At 41.6% G+C, this 19,572-nt stretch overlaps 1 protein-coding gene across 8 annotated transcripts in view; it reads right to left on the bottom strand.

Annotated features, from left to right (window-relative positions):
- unc13bb (unc-13 homolog Bb (C. elegans)) overlaps nt 1–19,572 on the bottom strand; it is a 72,315-nt gene that overhangs the window by 31,007 nt on the left and 21,736 nt on the right. For 5 of the 8 annotated variants that reach the window (XM_088071548.1, XM_088071545.1, XM_088071547.1 and 2 more), the window contains exons 6-12: nt 19,146–19,219; nt 18,771–18,828; nt 18,356–18,385; nt 16,771–16,984; nt 4,771–15,123; nt 3,068–3,379; nt 2,865–2,955 (exon numbers count right to left, since the gene is read on the bottom strand). In XM_088071548.1, coding sequence (XP_087927674.1) covers nt 2,865–2,955; nt 3,068–3,379; nt 4,771–15,123; nt 16,771–16,984; nt 18,356–18,385; nt 18,771–18,828; nt 19,146–19,219 — 11,132 coding nt within the window. The remainder of the gene's footprint in view (nt 1–2,864; nt 2,956–3,067; nt 3,380–4,770; nt 15,124–16,770; nt 16,985–18,355; nt 18,386–18,770; nt 18,829–19,145; nt 19,220–19,572) is intronic. The other 3 variants (XM_088071546.1, XM_088071550.1, XM_088071551.1) reach the window with 3 other exon arrangements.

Consider the following 19,572-nt stretch of genomic DNA (forward strand, 5'->3'; position numbering starts at 1 on the left):
CATCTCCCCTCCCACCCTCTTGCATGCTTTCTCTGCTCTCTCTCCTTCTGTCCTCTGGCAGTGAATTCCAGCACAAAGCTAATCTGAGGCTGTGAGACTGCCAACTCTCAGTCTCATTCACTCTTTTTCTGTGTTTCTGCATCTGCCAGTTGCTGATACTCATGATTTTTTCTCAGTCTCAGTCTCAGTTTCTATTCATAAAAAAGTGAAAACACCCCGTATCAATTATATCAGTATTATTATTTTCCCTGGACTCAGTGATTTTCTGTTACTATGTTAATGGAAAATTGTAGAGAGGAAGGAATTTCTATTTAAAAATTGCGGCTCAGTCATATCAAATATGAGTTTTGAAACTGATCTGGCAGCCAGCACCACTTCCTGCTCTACATTTGCCCATATGTGCCACTGTTACCAGAGATTTTAGAGGAAACTGTAAACACGCCACACATTTCAACTCATGCTATTATAGGGTTCCCACTCTTTTCTAGAGATCATTTTTCTGCACTTTTCCTGGACAATTTCAGTGATGATCTGCTGGTATGACAGACAGTAATTACACTATGAAATCATCTCTTACATGCTTAAGAATTATGACAAACAGTTCCTAGACCCCGGCTTCCCATTCAGTGTTATCTAACTATCTCAACAATGCCTGACACACATTTCAAACAATTGCCCCTGGCAAGAGTTAAATCACAAACCTTAAATGTTTACAGGCAAAATAAGCTAGCAAGCATGTCCACTTTAGCTACCCCGTTTCACATCAACCGTTTAAAATAAGTTTGATGAAAAAGAAACATTAATCAATAAACATAAAAAAGTTAACAACCAGTAGAAATATTTACCATTGTACAATAGTGTATTTTTCAGAGTTGTGGCCACTTAAGTTGTAACGTCATCTAACCTGCATGTGCTCCCATATGACATGACTTAAACCAAACTAGGAGAATGTTGAAACAATTTTCAAGGAGAACACAAGGTTTTCCAGGACATTTCTTTTCTCTCATTTTTTATGTGTTTTCCATGACAAAATAATTGTCCAACTGTTTTCCCAGGACATGTGAGAACGCTGTATTCTTTTAATGTAAACAAGCATGCGATGATGGTTTATACCGTTTTATTATGCCGGTCTCTGATGCTGCAAGACAGATTAACAGTCAATCCTAATTCATTACAGTCTTTACAGCATTTAGCCTTGTCTCCTAAGTGTTTCTCTTCATGCTGCAATAAATGGCACTTAGACAGCTTTCACCTTGCTTCGCATTTATATTCATGTCTTAAATCAGCCATCATTTACAGTATATGTTATTCTCAACTACCCATGCAAACCAATCATTATAATGGAGCCAATCGAGGTGAGCTACTCCTTTACTGATGTGTGCCATAAAAAGCTTAATCAAGGAGATGAACTCCAGTTAGTGCTGATATATTCTGATGTTTTCATTATGACTACCCTCTAAAGATTTCCAATTGGACTCAGATGTAGGACTAGATTGAAAATCTGTTAACGTGTGCTAAATACATTTTTTCAGATATGGTATTGGAGAGAATTGGCTCAACATGAGGCTACATTGCATGTGACACCAAAAGCCATATATATTGTGAGAGAGATCAAAACAATATGATATGACTTTTTAGGAAATGTATTTTTTTTTTAAAATAGAGGCTCCAAATAATACAAATTGCCACCTATAACTCAGACGTTTAATACCTTTGTCTGAAAATTATACAGTGTACACACTTGTAAAATGATTAGGGGATATGCCTCAGATGATCTCCAAATCTCCTCATCTTTTACATTACATTCTTCCCTCTCAGTGGATTATTCAAATTTTAGTACATAAACATCCCATTGTTTTTGCCACACCCAAGAGACAGGATGGTGGATAATACAAATGAGAAGAAGAGAAACTTTTTCATGTGCAAGCCTCAGTTTTTTGTTGTCTGTTGTCCATGAACCATCATTTTTTTGTTCATCATGCATTTCCTTGAAAAAACACTGTTGTATCAGATTTCGATAAAATACTCCATTATGACCTTTAGGTAGATATGACATTAACTGACACATTTGTCAAACACTGCAGTCACTATTCATAATAGACCATGAGGTCTGCCATGAGTGAATCATCTATAAATGTACATTTTAGGTCCCTGAAGCAATGAGCGATGGACCTACAGTAAGGACGGTATTATTCAACCTAACAATCACTGCAATCTGAGGAGATAAAATGAATCAACGAACACTGAGAGAGGGAGAAGAGGCAAACACTGGGTATATAAAAGTAATAATACATGTGATATTACTTAAAAAAACAACAACTGGGAACTATCATCATCTCACTTCTCTATTTAAACAGCACACAATCAGATGTAGCACAGAGGAGCAAGCTTATGACAAGCATGCTGCAATTAAAAGATGTTGGTGGGATATACACAGGTGAGTAAAACAAAAAAGAATACACTCAACTTTAACTTCAAAATTACTTGTGGGGTGCCTTTGATGAGGTACTGAATCCCAAGTAGTTCTACTGGTGCTGCCCAGAGGCTATCAAAGTCTATCTGTATACTAATACTATACAAAACCAAATAATTAATGTCTAACCCTGAGGGTGCAAAGAAGCAAATTTGTTTTGTTGCAAAGAAAATAAAACATTGCATTACTAATGCATTCTAGTATATTTGTTGCATCATCTTCAACAATCAAAGAGGTTAAACTCAACCACTTTCAAAGAATTTTTGTATATGACTGTATATGTGTAACCTTAGTGTACTTGATAGGGTAGGAAGGAAGAGGTTAAGGAAGTCACACTTTAGAGATGATGAGACATGAGATGTGGTTCGAATTGAATTAAAACACTGCCTACCTCTCGGAGCTGAACCCTGACTTTATTGATGGCCTTCAACCAACGAACTCTGGATGGAGTAAAGGGTAATGGTGGCCCGTCATCATGGAACCTGAGTTCATGTGGATTTAGTTGTAAAGTGGCAGAAAGAGATGGAGACAACCTGTCAGCTCCTTGCATCTTCATCATAGCACATACAAAACTGTACAAAAGCAAAAACGTACCTCAGGAGTTTAGAGGACCCTCTCTCAGCTGGAGTATCGTTTTTCAGGGCCTGTCCTAATTCAGGGGAAAACCTATGTCTCTCTTTCTCAGTAACAGGAGAGTGTCCATTGGTAGTATGATGTCCATTGGTGGTTTGATGTCCATTGGTGCGTGCCTGCCCATTGGTTGAAGGGTGAAAGCTAGAACTGTGGTAAGAGTGGAAGGACTCTTCCAGTTCTGACCCTCCTGTGCTCTCCTGGCCTGTTTCACTAAGCTGGGAGCTGGTCTGGCTCAGGTTTCCTGATGACCCAAAGCGACTACTTTCCACTGGACTATAATAGTGAGAGAGGAGTGAGGAAAATATTAAATGTTAAAACACTTTTAGTGAGATCAGAACAGGGTAAAAACACTATGACATATTATTTTTGTGGGAATAAGTAAGCATTGTTATATACAACTAATTTTTAGTATTTCTTTATTCTAGAATTAGTTTGAATGTTTTTTTAAACTGAAACAATCAACACAACTAATCAGTTTTGGGCCTCTCATCTACTAAGGATTATCAATCTATGCACACACTAAATCATCCCCTAAAAAGATACCCAACCTTGAATGAAGGCTGTTGCATGTTGGAAAATAATTAAAATATGCATTATAAACTGCATACTTTTTCTACATTAGAGGTGCACTTTCAAAAAAAAAAAAAAGGCACATATGAGAGTATGCTCTGTTTTGTGGTATGAACTATAAAATCTTTTGCAACTGCTAGCCGTTGCTAAAATTCTAAACACAATTGCATTTGCATATTTTATTGTCAATGCTTTCCTTTGATCTGTCCACAAGACAGAATACATATTAACAGTGTACAATTGTTGGGGATGCATATGGAGATGCAGGATTAAAGTACACATGGATGTAGGTAATAAAATATGCAGAGTTCATTTGTGTGTCTGAACTTTAACCTTTTAAAAAATGGCATTTCATTACTATCATTTTTAGGGGCAGATTGTACATAAGCTACAATTATAACCTGTGAGTTTTGGTAACTGTAAAATCATTTTCACTATACAAAATAAAACACAAAATAAATCAGAATTCCATGCAAAACTAAATTTACATTTTTCATAATGTTGCAGGCAGTCATGTTTGTATTTGATCCCATAAATATGTCTCCTCACAAACTGCAGAGGGGACAGCATTTGTTGGCAGTTGCTGGGACAATTACATTTTGCTGATGATATTACTTGTTAATTTGTTAATGTACAATAATGAGCACTGTAATCAAAATTTGAGTTTTGAAGTTCAAGTAAGCCATGAATCCATAACACTGTAGAAGACAAGAAATTGTCTCTATTCAATAAACTAATGTATGTATAAGATAATAAATATTAGCACATTGTATTATATAGTACATATTATTAGTACATTTACTTGTAAATTGCCGAAGAACATATAAATACGTAAATTTTGTTTTGGAATTCTGCTTTGGAATTACATGTACAATTATGTAGATGCTACACAAAAAATATCTAACAGAATACACACACAAAAGCACATGCACACACAAACACACAGATATGCTAAAAGCTACATATTATAAGCTAAATATTAAATCAAACTAGTGAGGATGGATTGCAGATCTGAACAGGGAATACATTTTTTTTTCCGAAATGTCAATGCATCATAAATGGGGAAGAATGCCATTTATTATGCTTCTACTAGCCTTTTTGCATTCAATAGATCCATCTTGGACTGGCTGTCCAGCTGCACTCCAGAGGTAGGACCTGCAGAGGGGTGTGTTTCTACAAGCCCTTCCTTCTCCTTTGGGTTCAGGGATGCTGGAGGATCTACTTCAGGAGTGGAGATGCAAATCTCAGGGGTTGCTATATCATCTGTGGAACCTACCGATTCAGTTTTTTGGGCGTCAGATGTTGCAACCTTTTGTACAGTATGCGTTTGACCACTTGTTGGCTTGTTGTTAGTTTGGGGTTGAGAAGTTACAACTGGGACAACTTGTGGCTTGGGTGGTTCTGCCTGCCAAGGAAAACTTATTTTTGTCCCAAATAATGAAGTGGTGGGTGCCTCTTGTTTTCCAGCAACAGGTTTTTCCTCTTGAAAGAGCCCTCCAGAAAGGGTTTTTAATCCTGAAAACAGACCACCCATTCCCTCTGTTTGAGGCATAGACGGAGCACCTGATGACACTGTTGGTGAAAATAAGGATCCAAGAGATTTTCCTGCATCACTCTGCGTTGATATAAAACCGAGGAGAGACTTAGCTTGAGGTGGCTCTACATTGTTGGGCAACTGATTAACTGGAGGAGCAGTATTACCTGTTTCTTGGGCATCAGTTGGGGCTGATGTATCACTCTCTTTACTCTCAGGTTCTCCTTTAATGATCATTGGCTTCTCATGTATTATCTCTCCCTCAACAGCTGGAGTCTCTTTCTCTGTGTTTTCTTTCTGAGGGGTAATGTCACATGTAGTTCTAATAGAATCACTTGTGACAGCAGAGGTTTCTGGGCAAGCTGTATCAGATGCTACAGCACTACTATTTGAAAGGTTGCCAGATTTTACTTGATCATTATCTGGTAGCGTTGAATCCACACTTTGATTTGTGCAAGTCTCAGTGCCAGATGAAGATACTTCTGGTGGCACACTTTCATTCTTAATCTGTACCTGTGGAATAGTGCCAGGCACTGGCTTGCGCTCAGCTGGCATTGGTTCAGAGGGCTTAGGTGGTTGTCCCATACCCCCAAATAAAGATCCGCCTATGCCCCCAAGTATTGATGCTCCAGTCTGGGATCCTGCAGTCTGAGCAGTGGCTCCTCCAAACATTCCTCCAAGTAAAGAACCACCAGGCTGTGCTGTTGATGCAGATCCTCCGAACATCCCACCCAGTAATGATCCACCAGTCTGGGGACCTGCAGACTTGGCAGCAGCTCCTCCACCAAACATCCCGCCTAATATTGACCCTCCAGTGGTGGGGGCATTGGTTTGAGGACCAGGCTGAGGAGCAGACCCCTTGAATAAACCTCCTAGTAATGATCCCCCAGTTTGGGGAGCTGCTGTCTCAGTGTTGGACCCTCCGAAAATACCTCCCAATAGTGATGTTCCACTCTGACCAGAAGCAGCTTGGGGTGCTGTTCCTCCTAGTCCAAAAAGTGAGTTCTTCTGCTGTTGCTGGGGACCTTCAGAGGGAGCAACCGCTGGTTTGAAAAGGGAGGACATAAAGCCTGTAACTGCATCTGCTGCTGCATCACCAACAGATTTCTCTGGCTCTGGAGGCTTTTGTTGTTCCTGGACTACAGTACTTGCTGACTGAGGAGTTGGTGTTTCCTCTTCTACTTTAGGAGGTTCTGTATCTTGACCTGACTGGCCAATCACAAGCTCTGGTCCTGTAGGTTGCTGTGCTTGTGCACTGGTTTCAGATTCTTTAGACTGAATATCATTAGCTGAAGTAGCTGGCTTGTCAGCATCTTGGCAATGAACTTCTTTCATAACGCTGTCATCTGTGTTGGGTAAGCTTGCCTCAAGACATTGAACTGTGCTGTCGGTTTGTTGCAGTGTTTCTGCCTGGTCTTTGCTTTTGCTATCAGTATCAATGACAGATGCTTCAGGACAAACTTGAGCAGTTTTACTGTCATCGCTGTTTTTTAACAGAACAGCTGCATCAGAAGAAGTTTCTGTGGGAACTGTAGTAGAAGTATTCTTTTCATCATTGGGTATTGGTGCAGCTGTTGTGGTGGGCATTGTTGGTGGAACAGATCTTCCAAGCACAGAAGGCACATTTTTATCAAGTGCCTCATTAGGAGCTGAACCTTTAGATAAAATGCCACCAAGAAGAGATGTACCAGTCTGTGCAGTAGCTGTTTGAGAAGATGATCCCCCCAAAATACCTCCCAATATAGAGCTACCACTTGGGGGTGCTGAAGTTTGGTTAGTAGCCCCACCAAACAATCCACCAAATGGCGCAGTATTCTGGGGTGCTGTAGTTGCTGCTGCTGATCCTCCAAAAATTCCACCCAAAATTGACCCACCTGCCTGAGATCCAGCAGCCTGGGGAGCAGATCCACCAAACAAGCCTCCAAATAAGGATGTTCCTGCCTGAGAGCCTGTTGTTGGAGGAGCAGAGCTTCCAGTCTTTGTGGGACCAGCTTGAGGAGCAGCCTGAGGGGCAGACCCTCCAAATAAACCCCCTAGCAATGACCCCCCTGTTTGAGAAGCTGCTGTTTGGGCTGTAGAGCTTCCAAACATTGCCCCTAAAAGAGAACCTCCAGGCTGAGAAGAGGGCTGAGGGGCAGAACTTCCAAGCAGGGAGAGCAGACCTTTGGCTGGTGGATCCTGGGTGCCCGATGATCCAGGTGCAGACCCAGGAGGTGGAGGACCTGTCTGGCTTGGGCTCGGTTCAGTGCTGGGCCCAGAAAATAATGAAAGCAAACCTTTTCCTGGACTGTCTGAAATGAATCCCGCTTGTGAGGATGGAGCCTGTTGGCCTGATCCACTGATCATAGACATAAGGCCAGAAAGTGGTGGTTCTTTAGAGGGAGCAGAATCTTGGGGTGTACCTTCGGTGCCTATTTTCTTTTGCACAGTGACATCTTCTGAATTTGGCTCCATAGATGCAATATTAGTGTCTTTCATTGTGGCACCCTGCGAAGTATCTACAGTAGCACTGGTGGATGAGCTAACATGCTCTTTAGTCAATATTTCATTGGCTACCGATGGGACATGGCTGCTGGAAACAGCTGACATTTGGGAGGAACCTTGTGCTGTTGGTAGCTCTTTAGAATCTGAAACAATAGTAGATGAGGCAGCAGGAGTTTGCTGTGCAGGTGACACAGCATCATTAAAAACAGAAAGTATACTCTTTGCGGGTTCTTTAGGTGCCGCAGTCCCTGGGGAAGTGGACAAATTTGCACTTCCACCAGCCCCAGGTGTTTGAGGAGAACTGGGACCACTAAACATGGAGAACAAAGTACTTTTTGGACTTTCACTAGATGTAGACAAGCCACCCAGTAATCCCCCAAGAACAGAGGTGGCTGGCTGTCCTTGTGCTTGTGGCTGTGCTTCTGGTTTAGATTGTGTCTGAGGTCCCCTTTGTGGTTGAGTTTGTGATTTGGCTACTCTTTGTTGAGACAACGATGTTGGTGGCTGAGGGTGTGGAGGACTGGGATCGCTAAACATTGAAAACAGTCCCTTCATTGGGCTTTCTGATGAAGTTGATGACCCAGGCAGAATTCCCCCTAGAAAAGATCCGGTTTGGGCTTGTTGTTGGGTGTTGGGACCACTGAACATTGAACGGAATCCTGAATTTGGGGGATCTTTTGGAGGAACAGTGCCCTTTTGTGATACCTCGGCAGCTTGCTTGGTTTGAGGAGGCTGAGGACTTGATCCTCCAAACAATGATAATAAACTTTTACCAACTGATTCTTGTTGAGGAGGTTGTGGAGCTGCATTTGGTGGATGTGCTTGAGGCAAGGGCCCAGTTTCAGTTGAGGCTGGTGGAGGGCTTGGCCCACTAAACATAGATAATATACTTTTACCAAGTGATTCTTCCTGTGGAGCTGTAGCTGATGCAGGTGATTGAGTTGTGGGTCCAGATTGGGCAGCTGGTGTTGGTCCTGCCAGCATTTCTCCAATTGAAAATCCAAACAGTCCACCAGATGGTTTAGTTCCTGTTTCTTGTTTTGTTTGTTCTGTAGGAGGCACAGTTTTCAATTGGCTCGCAGCAGGACTTGTGGAAGAACTGGGTGAAAATGCTTGGGACATACTTTTGTTTGGGGGTTGGCTCTGTGTGGGCCGAGGAGTACCACTTTGGTCCATTGTTTGTTGTCTCTGTATACCCTTTGGTCTAGATGCTGATGTAAGTGAACCCTCTGTAACACTAGGTTTCATTTGCTGTTTCTGTGGAGGAGAGGGCTCAGTACTAAATAGGCTGCTAATTGATCCAAAGAGATTTGACACCCCCGTGGCCTCTTTATTTGTAGGGGTACTGCCTGGTAAGGAAGCAGAACTGCCACTTTTGCTCTGTTCACTGGTAGATGTCTGAGAAGATTTCTGGGCATCAGGCATGGGTTCCTCTATACCCACTGTAGATTTCAGAAAGCTCATGATGCCTGCAGGTTGTTCAGATGGTTTCTCCTCTGGTACATCAATAGGTTTACCAGCTGTTAATTGTCCAGGTGGTCCAGGTTTAATAAGAGATTCCTTTAAAGGCACTGTGGCATTGGGCTGTGTTTGTGGAGCTGGTTGTTGTGACATGGTAGTCTGACGTGATAGTCTTGGTTTCTGCGAAGCTGTATGCAGTTGAATTGAGGGCTGAGTCACTTGAGCAGTTGCTTGTACTGTGGGCAAAATTCTTCCCTGTGTGTTAGCTGGCCTCTGCACTTGCTGTTTAACAGTTACATCTTGCTGAGTCACTTCAGCCGGGGAATCCTCTTTTATGATCTTTGACTTCAGACTTTGGAAACTTGATGTAAGAATGTTCTTCGAATTTTTGTCAGGGATTTTATCACAGGAGGATGTGTCAGTTTTGGTTAATTCTGCCTGTGATGTTTTGCCCACAAAAGAGGATATGAGGGAAGAAATCTTTTTGATTTGGCGATTAGGCTGTTCTTCTCCTGGAGACACTCTTTCCCTCCATTCCTTCTCAGATACATCATCAACATGCTTCACTGTTACCCCAGTGGATGAGCGCCTCCGTTGGCAAGGTTGATAACAGTTGTATAGTAACTGTTGATTGGAATTTGCGGTTGGAGTGGAGTTAAGGGATACAGCAACCTTCTGAGCAAGATATGTCTTAACTTCCTGGTTGTTCCAATAAGGGCCACTGTGGTTTCTATTATGACAGGAAAGGTCAATGACATCTTTGCATTGGTCTTCATAGATGTAACTGTGTTGTCTTGGATCTATCCTGACTTTGTTTAGTCTGTAAGTTGTGAAATCCACATCCCGTTGCCCCTGTGACATAAATGAATTTTCAAACATTTGAGAGAACTGCTCCAGATTTAAATTCATAATCTGATTTCCCTTTCTATAGGCAGCAGACAAGTCTAGGGGGGCATTAAGAAGTTGAGAATCATTGTGATCTTGACCAGGTAGCCAAAGAAGCTCATCCTCATTGTAAAGAGGAATTTTGAAGCCACACACTGAAACCATTTCACTGTCTAGCCAAGCACTGGGAAAACCATCCAATTTCTGTGCATTTCCCTGAGACTCACCTTCAGGTGCACATGCATACACATATTCGCCTGCTGCATCTGTAAGCAAGGCATAAATGTACTCATGATCTGTGTAAACAAAGTAGCCACAGTCACCATCTTCTGCTGGCCACCACATTCCTTGCTCTAAAAGGGCAAGCCACTGCTGATACCACTCAGTGTCTTCGAGGTAGAGGGAGTCTTCTGTCTCAGTTCTGGCGCTTGGAGGAAAATCTGAATCTAATGGTCTACTCAAATTAAACTGACTTTGATGGAACATACCATCAGTATGATAATTCTGTTGGTGTGCATTATCCATTCCATATTGCCAATTAGCTGAATAAGATAAGCTTGGTGCTGTCTCCTCATAATAACCTTCATGATATGAAACCCCATTTAAGCTGTAAGTGCTGCCATCATTAAATGAATGCCATTTCCCAAACTTTGCATTACTCTGTTTATTAGTTAAGTTCAGTGCACCCTCCTCATTAGATGCATATGCTATGTTTCCCAAGTCTTCATGGCTGTTCCATAATTTCCTCTTGGGATATGGATCATTATTGCTGCGTCCCTGACATTGATATGGTTGAATATGCTCTTGGCAAACAGCACTTTGCCATTGCATGGATGAGTTAAATGGCTGATATGTATTTGAGGGGCTGCAGAGAAGAGGAGATGCTTGTAATGACGGACTTTCATGGCCTTGTCTAAAGACTGGATTCTCTCCCTGGAGTTGATAATTCAGAGACTCATTCTGAAACTGCTGCCAGAGAGCACTTTCACGGATCCACTGGTTTTCATCATAAGAGGGACTTGTTCCATAGGGGGACAGCTGACCTTGGTAAAGCTTTTGCCCTGCTGCTCCATACAAAGAGGAGTTGCTTCCACTAATATAAGGCTGCATGGACATTAATGGGGAAGTTGTTCGGCTTTGTAAAAGGGAATGGATATTTCCTGTACTATAAGCGATTGGGTGAAGTGACTGAAGTGAGCCAGAATAATACAATTGGGGTAAGTTACCTGTGCTAATTGAGGAGTATGTTGCCTGACTCTGAAGAGATCTTGCAAAAGTGGCAGATGTTCTTAGGTCTAAACTCTCAGTATCAATTGAGACTGGTGGATGGATTAAAGCGTGTCTGCTTTGTCCTGGTTTTGAAGAATCTCGAACAACTCTTTGGCTTCCAAAGTCTGAGGAAGCACTTTTCAATATGCCTGAATGTAATTCCGTTAACATAGTTGCGGGTGTCTGTTCTCTAATTTGACCTGACATTTCCACTTGTTTAGGAGCACAAGGGTCCGCTGTTACATTTTTGCTAAACAGTCCAGATAAGAACCCTTGTTGGGCAGCTTGTGGAATCCTCCTCTCTTTCTCTGCATGTTCTTGTGAGGACTGTTGCATTACGTTAGTATCCAACTGTGTTTGTAGTGGGGTCTTCATTGTGGTTGTGCAATTATTGTCTTTCTGATGCAGTGATTGGCCAGTTGATGACTGGCATGTTGTCTCGATATTTTCAGATGATTTTGTTAGCTTGTTAAACAACCCTGAGAGCACTCCAGATTGGCTTGCTGTCCCCACCTGTGTTTCAGTGGTATGGCTGCTTGGCACTTTGGCTTGTTGCTGTGTCTCATAGATGCTTTTGGGCTGTTGCTGTTGAACACTTTCTGATGAGGACTTGAACAGTCCAGAAAGCAGACCACTTGCTTGAGTTGGCTTTTCTGCTGAGCTAATTTGTTGTTTATTTTGGTTGGAAATTGGGATATTCCTTGCCGTTGGTCGCTCATGGCTGGATTTACTTGGGGTAATTCCCTGCTGCAGAGCTGACTGTTGCGGTTGTGTCTTAATGTTGTCAGCTGAAGCAAATTTAAAAAGACCAGATAAAAGACCACTTTGTTGGGATGGTGGTCGCTGCAGTGGAACCGTTTGTTGTCGAGTAAAGCCTGGTTTACTGGTCTCTTGTTGAGCAAGTTGCTGACTTGGTGTTCTATTCCTGAGTTGAGGCCCTCGGGTTGGACCCTGAGTATTCTGTTGATTGACACCGTATTGATTATGTTGAACATTGCTTTGTTGTTGCTGAATTGTTTGACTGCTGGGAACATTCTCAGAGGGTGCAAATTTAAGCAAGCCAGACAACAGGCCCCTTTGCTGAGGTTGCGTTTGCTGAGCTTCATCTGAAGTCTGTTGCTGACCAGAGTAATGCCCAGGGATGTTCCTCTGCTTTTCAGCTTCAGATGGCTGTGTTTTTTGTGGTATATTTTCTGTTGATGAAAACTTCAATAGCCCTGAGACAAGGCCCCCCATCTGTGGTGCTGAAGAACCTTGTTGTGGGGGAGGGTGGTTAGGAAACTGTGGGGGATTAGTGCCTCTGGGTGGTTGATTGTTATAGGAAGCCTGGTGTGGCAAATTGCCAGATAGGTCACTGGCAGAGCCAAATTTAAGAAGTCCAGAGAGAAGTCCTCCTTGTTTGGGCTGGTTAGAGCCAATATTAGAGATGTCCTCATTCGAGGTCCCTTTAAAAAGACCTGTCAAAAAACTCTGAGATTCAGGCTGATTTGGAGCTTGGTGTTGCATTCCATGAGAGGCTGCCATTGGGTTCTGATTTGTTGTGTGTTGTGAATGTGGGCCAGATGCCACTTTGCTGTTCTGAGATTGCTGATTACCAGTAATATTCTGGTTGGAACCAGATGTAGCAGAGGTAGGGTTAAACATGTTGGAAAACCACCCTTTCCCTGTATTTTCCTTGGGTACAGCAGAATTCTGTGTAAAGGTGGTGGAGGTTGTTGAAGTTGAATCATGATATGCTTGCGCAGGATTCTGTGTGGCCATTGAGGCACTAACATCTTCACTGGATGCAAACTTTAGAAAACCAGAGAGCATACTTCCCTCTGCTTTGGCATGCTGCTGAGTGGAGACATTTTCAGAGGAGAGGAAAGGCAGTTTAAGCTTACTACTCAATGATGGGTCCTCCACTGGTTTCTCTAGTCGGGGTTCCTCTGTGGATCGAAACACTGGATAAACCGCTACAGGAGGAGCACCCTGAGGTGGAATGGGGATAGCAGGTGTGATCAATGAACTCAATGACTTCTTGAACGGGCTAAAGAATCCAGTGTTGGCTGATTGTGTTTGGCCAGTCAGCTTTTCTGGCCCTGGAGTAGGCACATTTTCCTGTTTGTAAATCATCTGACTTTGTCTGCCATATATGTTTTCATCTTGTTTTAGGTCCGAATAGTTCTCATGTGATGAACTTCTTAATTTTTCTGATTTCCTTCCTCCCTCTGTTGTCATTGGCTGTTTACATTGATGACCACGTTTCTCATCCCACTCTGCATGGCCTTGAGAATATGTGGAGTTTGGTGTCTGTTCGACTGAGTTGCCATTATCCCCTGCTGAAAAAAGCTTTAAAGGATTCAATTTCCCTAAAACTGAGTTTCCTGGCACACTTTGGGATTTGGTTAGAAACTCTGGTCCGTGTTCTTTTGTACTTGTTTGAGTCTGACTCCTTATTGGAGCATATGTTTCTTGATTATAATCGTGAGTCTTGGCATTACGTGGTAGCTGAGAAGGCAAAGAACTGAATGACTTTTCATGAGGACTCTCTACTGGAGATACAACAGCTACAGGAGCTGAACTTTTTGATTTAGGAATAAAGGAAAACAGTTTTGTTAGTCCAGATTGGTCTGAGGGTTGTGCAGACAGGACTTGTGGAGGTGGGATAGGTTGTTTGGGGCCTCCTCCAACTCTATCAGTGAGAGAACTAAATAATGAGCTCGATTGGGCTTGTGGAGACAGGACAGGCTGTTTGGGGCCTCCTCCAACTCTATCAGTGAAAGAACTAAATAATGAGCTCATGGCATTTTTTACCCCTGAAATGCCCTGATCAGAAGAAGTATGTGATTGGGTTTCTCCTCTCGGATCCTTTGAAGAAGTATTTTGGTCCTCTCCAAAAGAATCCGTTCTATAACTGCCCAGGGATGATAGCCTAGATTTGCTTGATTTAGGGAGGGAACCGTACTTGCTTATTTCCTCCTCTTTCTCAGCAAGGTATTCAGAAACTGTTTCAACTAGACACTGGAGCTCATCCATAGGGTCTACATATTCATCACTTGGTTCCTCTACAGGGGAAAGCATTGCCTCCGGAGCCCATCCTCCAATTTTAGTTTTTCCACACTTCTTCTCTCGAGGACCCTGAGAATTTTCTGTGTGACAGGAGTAAGAATACCTGTCTTTGTAATGTCTTGCATTCTCGTCTGCTATACAGGCAAGGTCATCAATATCCTCCTCTGCTCCTATGGGGTAGTGCAGGTCATCAGAGCTCTCTAAATCAAAATCAAACCGTGCCCTCATTCTAGCATCTTGCTCTTTTTTGTATGCCACATAATTCTCTAAAGTGTTGTCTAGCTCATTTTTCGCCCACATCCTTGTCTTGTAGAGAAGACCATTTTGGTATGGCCTGAGGCAAGATGTCATGCGCTCCTCCTCTTCCTGCATCTCAACTACCTGCCGCATAAACAGCTCCCCTCTCTTCTCACGGAGCAGAGCAAGGTCAGAGGGAAAATCCTCCTCTCTCATTTTGTCTGCCTCTATACTGAGCAATCCTCCTGGGTCCCTTATCTTTTTCTTTCGCCGTCGATCAATAGTGTCATAGCCCTCAGGGTAGGTGGGAGGCAGAAAACCACTGTGTTGGCTATTTTGACGGATAGAGGTGTGTGATGGCTCAGGATAGGGTCTTCCCATTCGAAGGATAACATTGTCCTCCTCGTCATCCAAGAAGTCACTCAGTTGAGGCTTGCCCTGCCCTTTGTATTTCTTTTCCCAATCTTCAACCCCCATGCCAGAATCTACAGGTATAATTCTGACCCTTCCTTTATGGTTTAATGATCTAATTTAGAGTTAAAAATGGATTTAACAACAGGAATAGAAATGGTACAGGGATAGAAAAAGAAGAAGCACAAAACAAGAAGAAAAAATGCAAACACAAGTTAAGCAGAATGATAAATAGAGAACATAAGACAAAAACAGTTTCATGCAAATGTGACGATATTCTTAGTTATCAATGTTGTAATAATATTACAACATTCTTAACAGAAATTACAGGCTAAATTAATATTTAGCCATCAAAATGATCTTGTAAGAATTGAAGACAGCTTTACTGCATTGTTATCAGAAAGCTTAGCCACCCTGAAAAAACTACAAATTACAAAAAAACCTTATTACACATTTTAATGTGCATGGGTAATCAAACTATATGTTTGAAAGTGTGTGTGCCTCCATGCTGGCATGTGCCTCTGTGAATATAGATCTTTGTTAATTCCCATAGCAACAGCCATGCTTATCAGCACTTTAACACTGAGCCTGCAAGAGCGTTCATGAGAAACACATGCTAAATGAGCACCATATGGCATGCACTTAACAAGTTTTTAATCACCAAAGAAATGAGTGTGTGTCACTGACCTACTCCCTGCATGTGTGACAAAGGGATTTCCTTGGTGATATGACCAAACCAAGTTCAGAGCCTTTCAAACTACCAGGAACTTTACCCGACACAACAGACCCTCATGACAACAAGACACATTAACAATGAGCGCTCCCTGGCTGTAATCCCATTTTTATTTCTGAAGTTGAATTATCCGGATCAACGTCCTATCAGTCCACACAGGCAGATTTGCAGCAGTCTCACTGGTACACATGTATTCCATGACAATCCACGATTGCACAAAAGTAGACTCCATGCACTGAGACCATTTGTTTTATTGACCAAAAGTGGCCTCAAAACAACTGTGTAGTGTTACAATATGTTATAACAATATATTATTATTTCTATAGCATTGGTATTGGGGGTCGTCTTTTCATCTAATATTGTATTTTTTTTCAATGTAAATATATAATTTTAGTCACCACACACACATTTGGCAATCTCAACTGCATTCTACAACTTCAGTCATAAAAAAACAAATAGTCTGATAAGCCTCCTACTGTGGAAGTTAGTGGACAATAATAATAATAGGAATTAAAAACTAGAGAAAGCCTAAATCCACTCCAGCACTTAGGCTGCGAGGACAGGGTGAGAGGGAACCTATTCTGCCTCTAGAGCACAAATCCCTCCTGGTCTACTGAAGCAGCCGAATAAACCAAATACTGGGGCACAGCAGATTCTTGGTCTGGCAAACTATCTAAAAGAAAAAAAAAATAAGAAGCCTGATAAACTTACTGCTTCTGCCACTGTAAATGTTTAAGTGGATATCTATGGCTATATATCTTATAGAAAGATTTATAGAAAGAAATTAAGAGACACTGTGAGTGAGGAAACTGTGATTGTTAGTAGAAGTCGTGAGAAAACATGGCTGTTTGTCTTGACAGTAAATTGCCGAGATAAAGATTGGCTTGACATCCAACCATGGTGAAATTTGTGTTTAACAAAGATGCCATTGCTTGTATTTTTGCATTGGCTGTCTCCTTTCAAAGTTTCATCTGGAGTGACTGAGTGAGTGGAGGTGTGTTCATGTGAGTCAGTGGATACTCTGTCTACCTGGTTCCTCTCTGGTCCCTGTAGTCCAGATCAAAACTGTGGACAGAATCTGTGCAGGAGTCTGGGTGATGCTGCTGCCGAGGCCCCATGGGATACTGGTGCATGGAGGAGTTTGGCTGAGCCGTTGTATGATAACGTGGAGGCAGACTGTTGCTCGTCTCACTGCGGTAGTCGCTATCCCGGTCATCTACAGCACTGTCCTGGTCATCCAGAGCTGCAACAGGTAATAGAGTGAGCTGAATAAATGAATTGTTCCTGACACATCAGTATATTTCGTGTTGAGGCAAGTATTTTTTTTTTGCTGCTGGCTTAGAATTAACTCATGTCAAAACTGAAGATGCATCCGTGTTCACATTTTACTCATGTGGAGAAAACTGTTAAGAGCTGAAGAAAAAACAAACGGTGGGTCAATATATGCCAGGTTAATAGGGAGGTTGAGAGGGCAATGGTCATGCACTTTTAAAATCCTATTTCTTAACACATGCAAGCTCTCCTGCTAAAGGGAAGACACTGCCCTATTATTAATCTGTATTGTCTTGTAGATACTGTCGACATCAACAATGCATAAAGAGAAATACAATTTACAGATGCAGCTACAGTTGTGACTAATTTGCAACTAATTACTACTTTTGTCTTGTTAAAAGGAAGACGGGCACAAAAAATGAGCAGAATAATTAAATGCAAATGCAACAGTTACACCTTCTTATACAAACGCAAGAACAACTTCACAGAAGTTTGATGTGTCCTGAATAGTTCTGACTTGCATTGAGTTACTGTCTCAGTTGGGGAGAGGGTATAGAAATTTAATCAGCATCTGTATACACATTAGTTTTAACAGTTGGTCTGTGTTTATAATGTGAAACTTCAAAAATTAAAATAACAGACCAGTGTTGATCATAAGAGCATCGACACAAACTACTTTTTGAAAGTGACCTTACCATCCCCGATACCAGTACCCAAAAAGACCTTTGGAAAACAAACTTTTAAGAGCTACCCTTGAGTTTGGTGTCTGCTGGAGGGGACAGCTGAGTTTATCTTTTCAAAGAGATAAAGTGAGAGGGTGAAAGATAAGATGACTCTGTTGATATTTCTTCGGAGGACAATGTATTGTCAAATGTGATGTAACTGCAATTTTCACCCCTTTTGATTTGATAAGGGTCCCTGCTGTTTGTCAGACTTTCATTCATTTCATTTTATCTCAATATCACTATTACATTCTAACAAAGTCTTTATAAAAAGATGCATGGAGTACAATTTCATAGAGAGTTGTCCTGACTTTTGTTTTTCTTAGATGTGTGCTAAACCAGTAATTTAGGATAAAGTACACATGGGTAATGGCAATTAAATGACATCAGCATAGAGCATAGAAAGATGACAAACAGCAAGAGTAGGGAAGGAAAGTACAAAGGCCAAAAAGTTTAAGGAAAACATTGCGGAAAATCAAGTGTTGGAGTGAAATTTGGAAAATAAAATGCATGGAAGCTTTATAGATCACATGTTATTGGGGAATGTGGGGCAACAGGACATGCAGAGGGCACTGAGGACTGGCCAGGGGGAGAATTTCATCAAAGTGTGCTTTACATACTCAGTGGGTCAGCCCATCCGAAATAGTTGCCTGGTGAAAGTGCAGATGTTACAAGTGAGAGGTACAGTCAGTGGAGGCAGGGGTTAAAACAAAAAAATAAATAAAAAAATAGTATCCCTGTGTTGTTACAGTGGTAGGATTAGGGAACTATCAGTGGCTCTCAGAGTGGAAAACAAACTGTCAAGAATATTTAGCATGCATATGAATCCTCAGTTAAGTTTTTAAAATATCAACAGGCTGTAGCTGAAATGAATCTTTCATCTTCAACTCTGATTAAGAGGATCCAACTACATTAGGCAGTACGTCAGGGTCAAAGAAATTATATGAGGGGAAATAATATCGAAGCCTGAAAGCTAGAAGAATGGAGAACTGGCTCCATCTAGAGGCAGAGAGCAGTATGGTCAGGCACACTCACAGCACTGGGAAGCCGCAAATGGCAGTGGGCGACTCTGAACATCATCCTGAAGAGGGTACTACAGAAGAGACAAAGAGAAAAACAGCAGGCATCAAGTATGTTTTCCATGTTGTCATAGTGCTTTTATACACCAGAAATTCACTGGCACGACTCCATCAACATTTACAACAAAAATAAATATAGCAGCTCTGCGTCATGACCACAAGAAGTGGTAAACAGGAACATACAAGCACGCCCTTTATAACAAAGAAACTTTTTTCCTTATCTGTTTACATAACAGTGAATCGCAAACACTCAAACCAACAGGACATTGAATATGCTTATCATTTCAACACACACAGATGCATTGTAAAATCTTGTTAAATTGTACTTTACCTCATCATCGATTCTCATGGTATTGATGCGCTCCAGTTTGCCTGTCCAGTACTGTGCCTCATCATCTGGGATGTCTGGTACATAATTGTGCATAGAATAAGGAAACACACATATGAACCTGTGTTTGGAGTTGGATTATTTGAACATCTTGCTCCCTCTGATTTCAAGCTTTCGCCAAGATGCCATCATACTACATTTATGTTTAATTTCTCATGTGCCTCTTAGCAATGAGGAGATGAAAACAGATAGTTACCGTAGTAATGGCCACAAACTACTAAATGAATATTCATCCCCCAAATGACTATTTGTATATCAATAAGTCATCTCATGTTGTCACCCCTTGTCCCTTTAAAGTTAACCACTTCCATATATAAAAAATAATAATATCAAAAATAAGAAATAAGGCGCCATATCAGGCACTCTGACC

The sequence above is a fragment of the Plectropomus leopardus genome, chromosome 20, assembly GCF_026936395.1.
Source record: "Plectropomus leopardus strain MGB_pleo_1.0 chromosome 20, ASM2693639v1, whole genome shotgun sequence".
NCBI lineage: Eukaryota > Metazoa > Chordata > Actinopteri > Perciformes > Serranidae > Plectropomus > Plectropomus leopardus.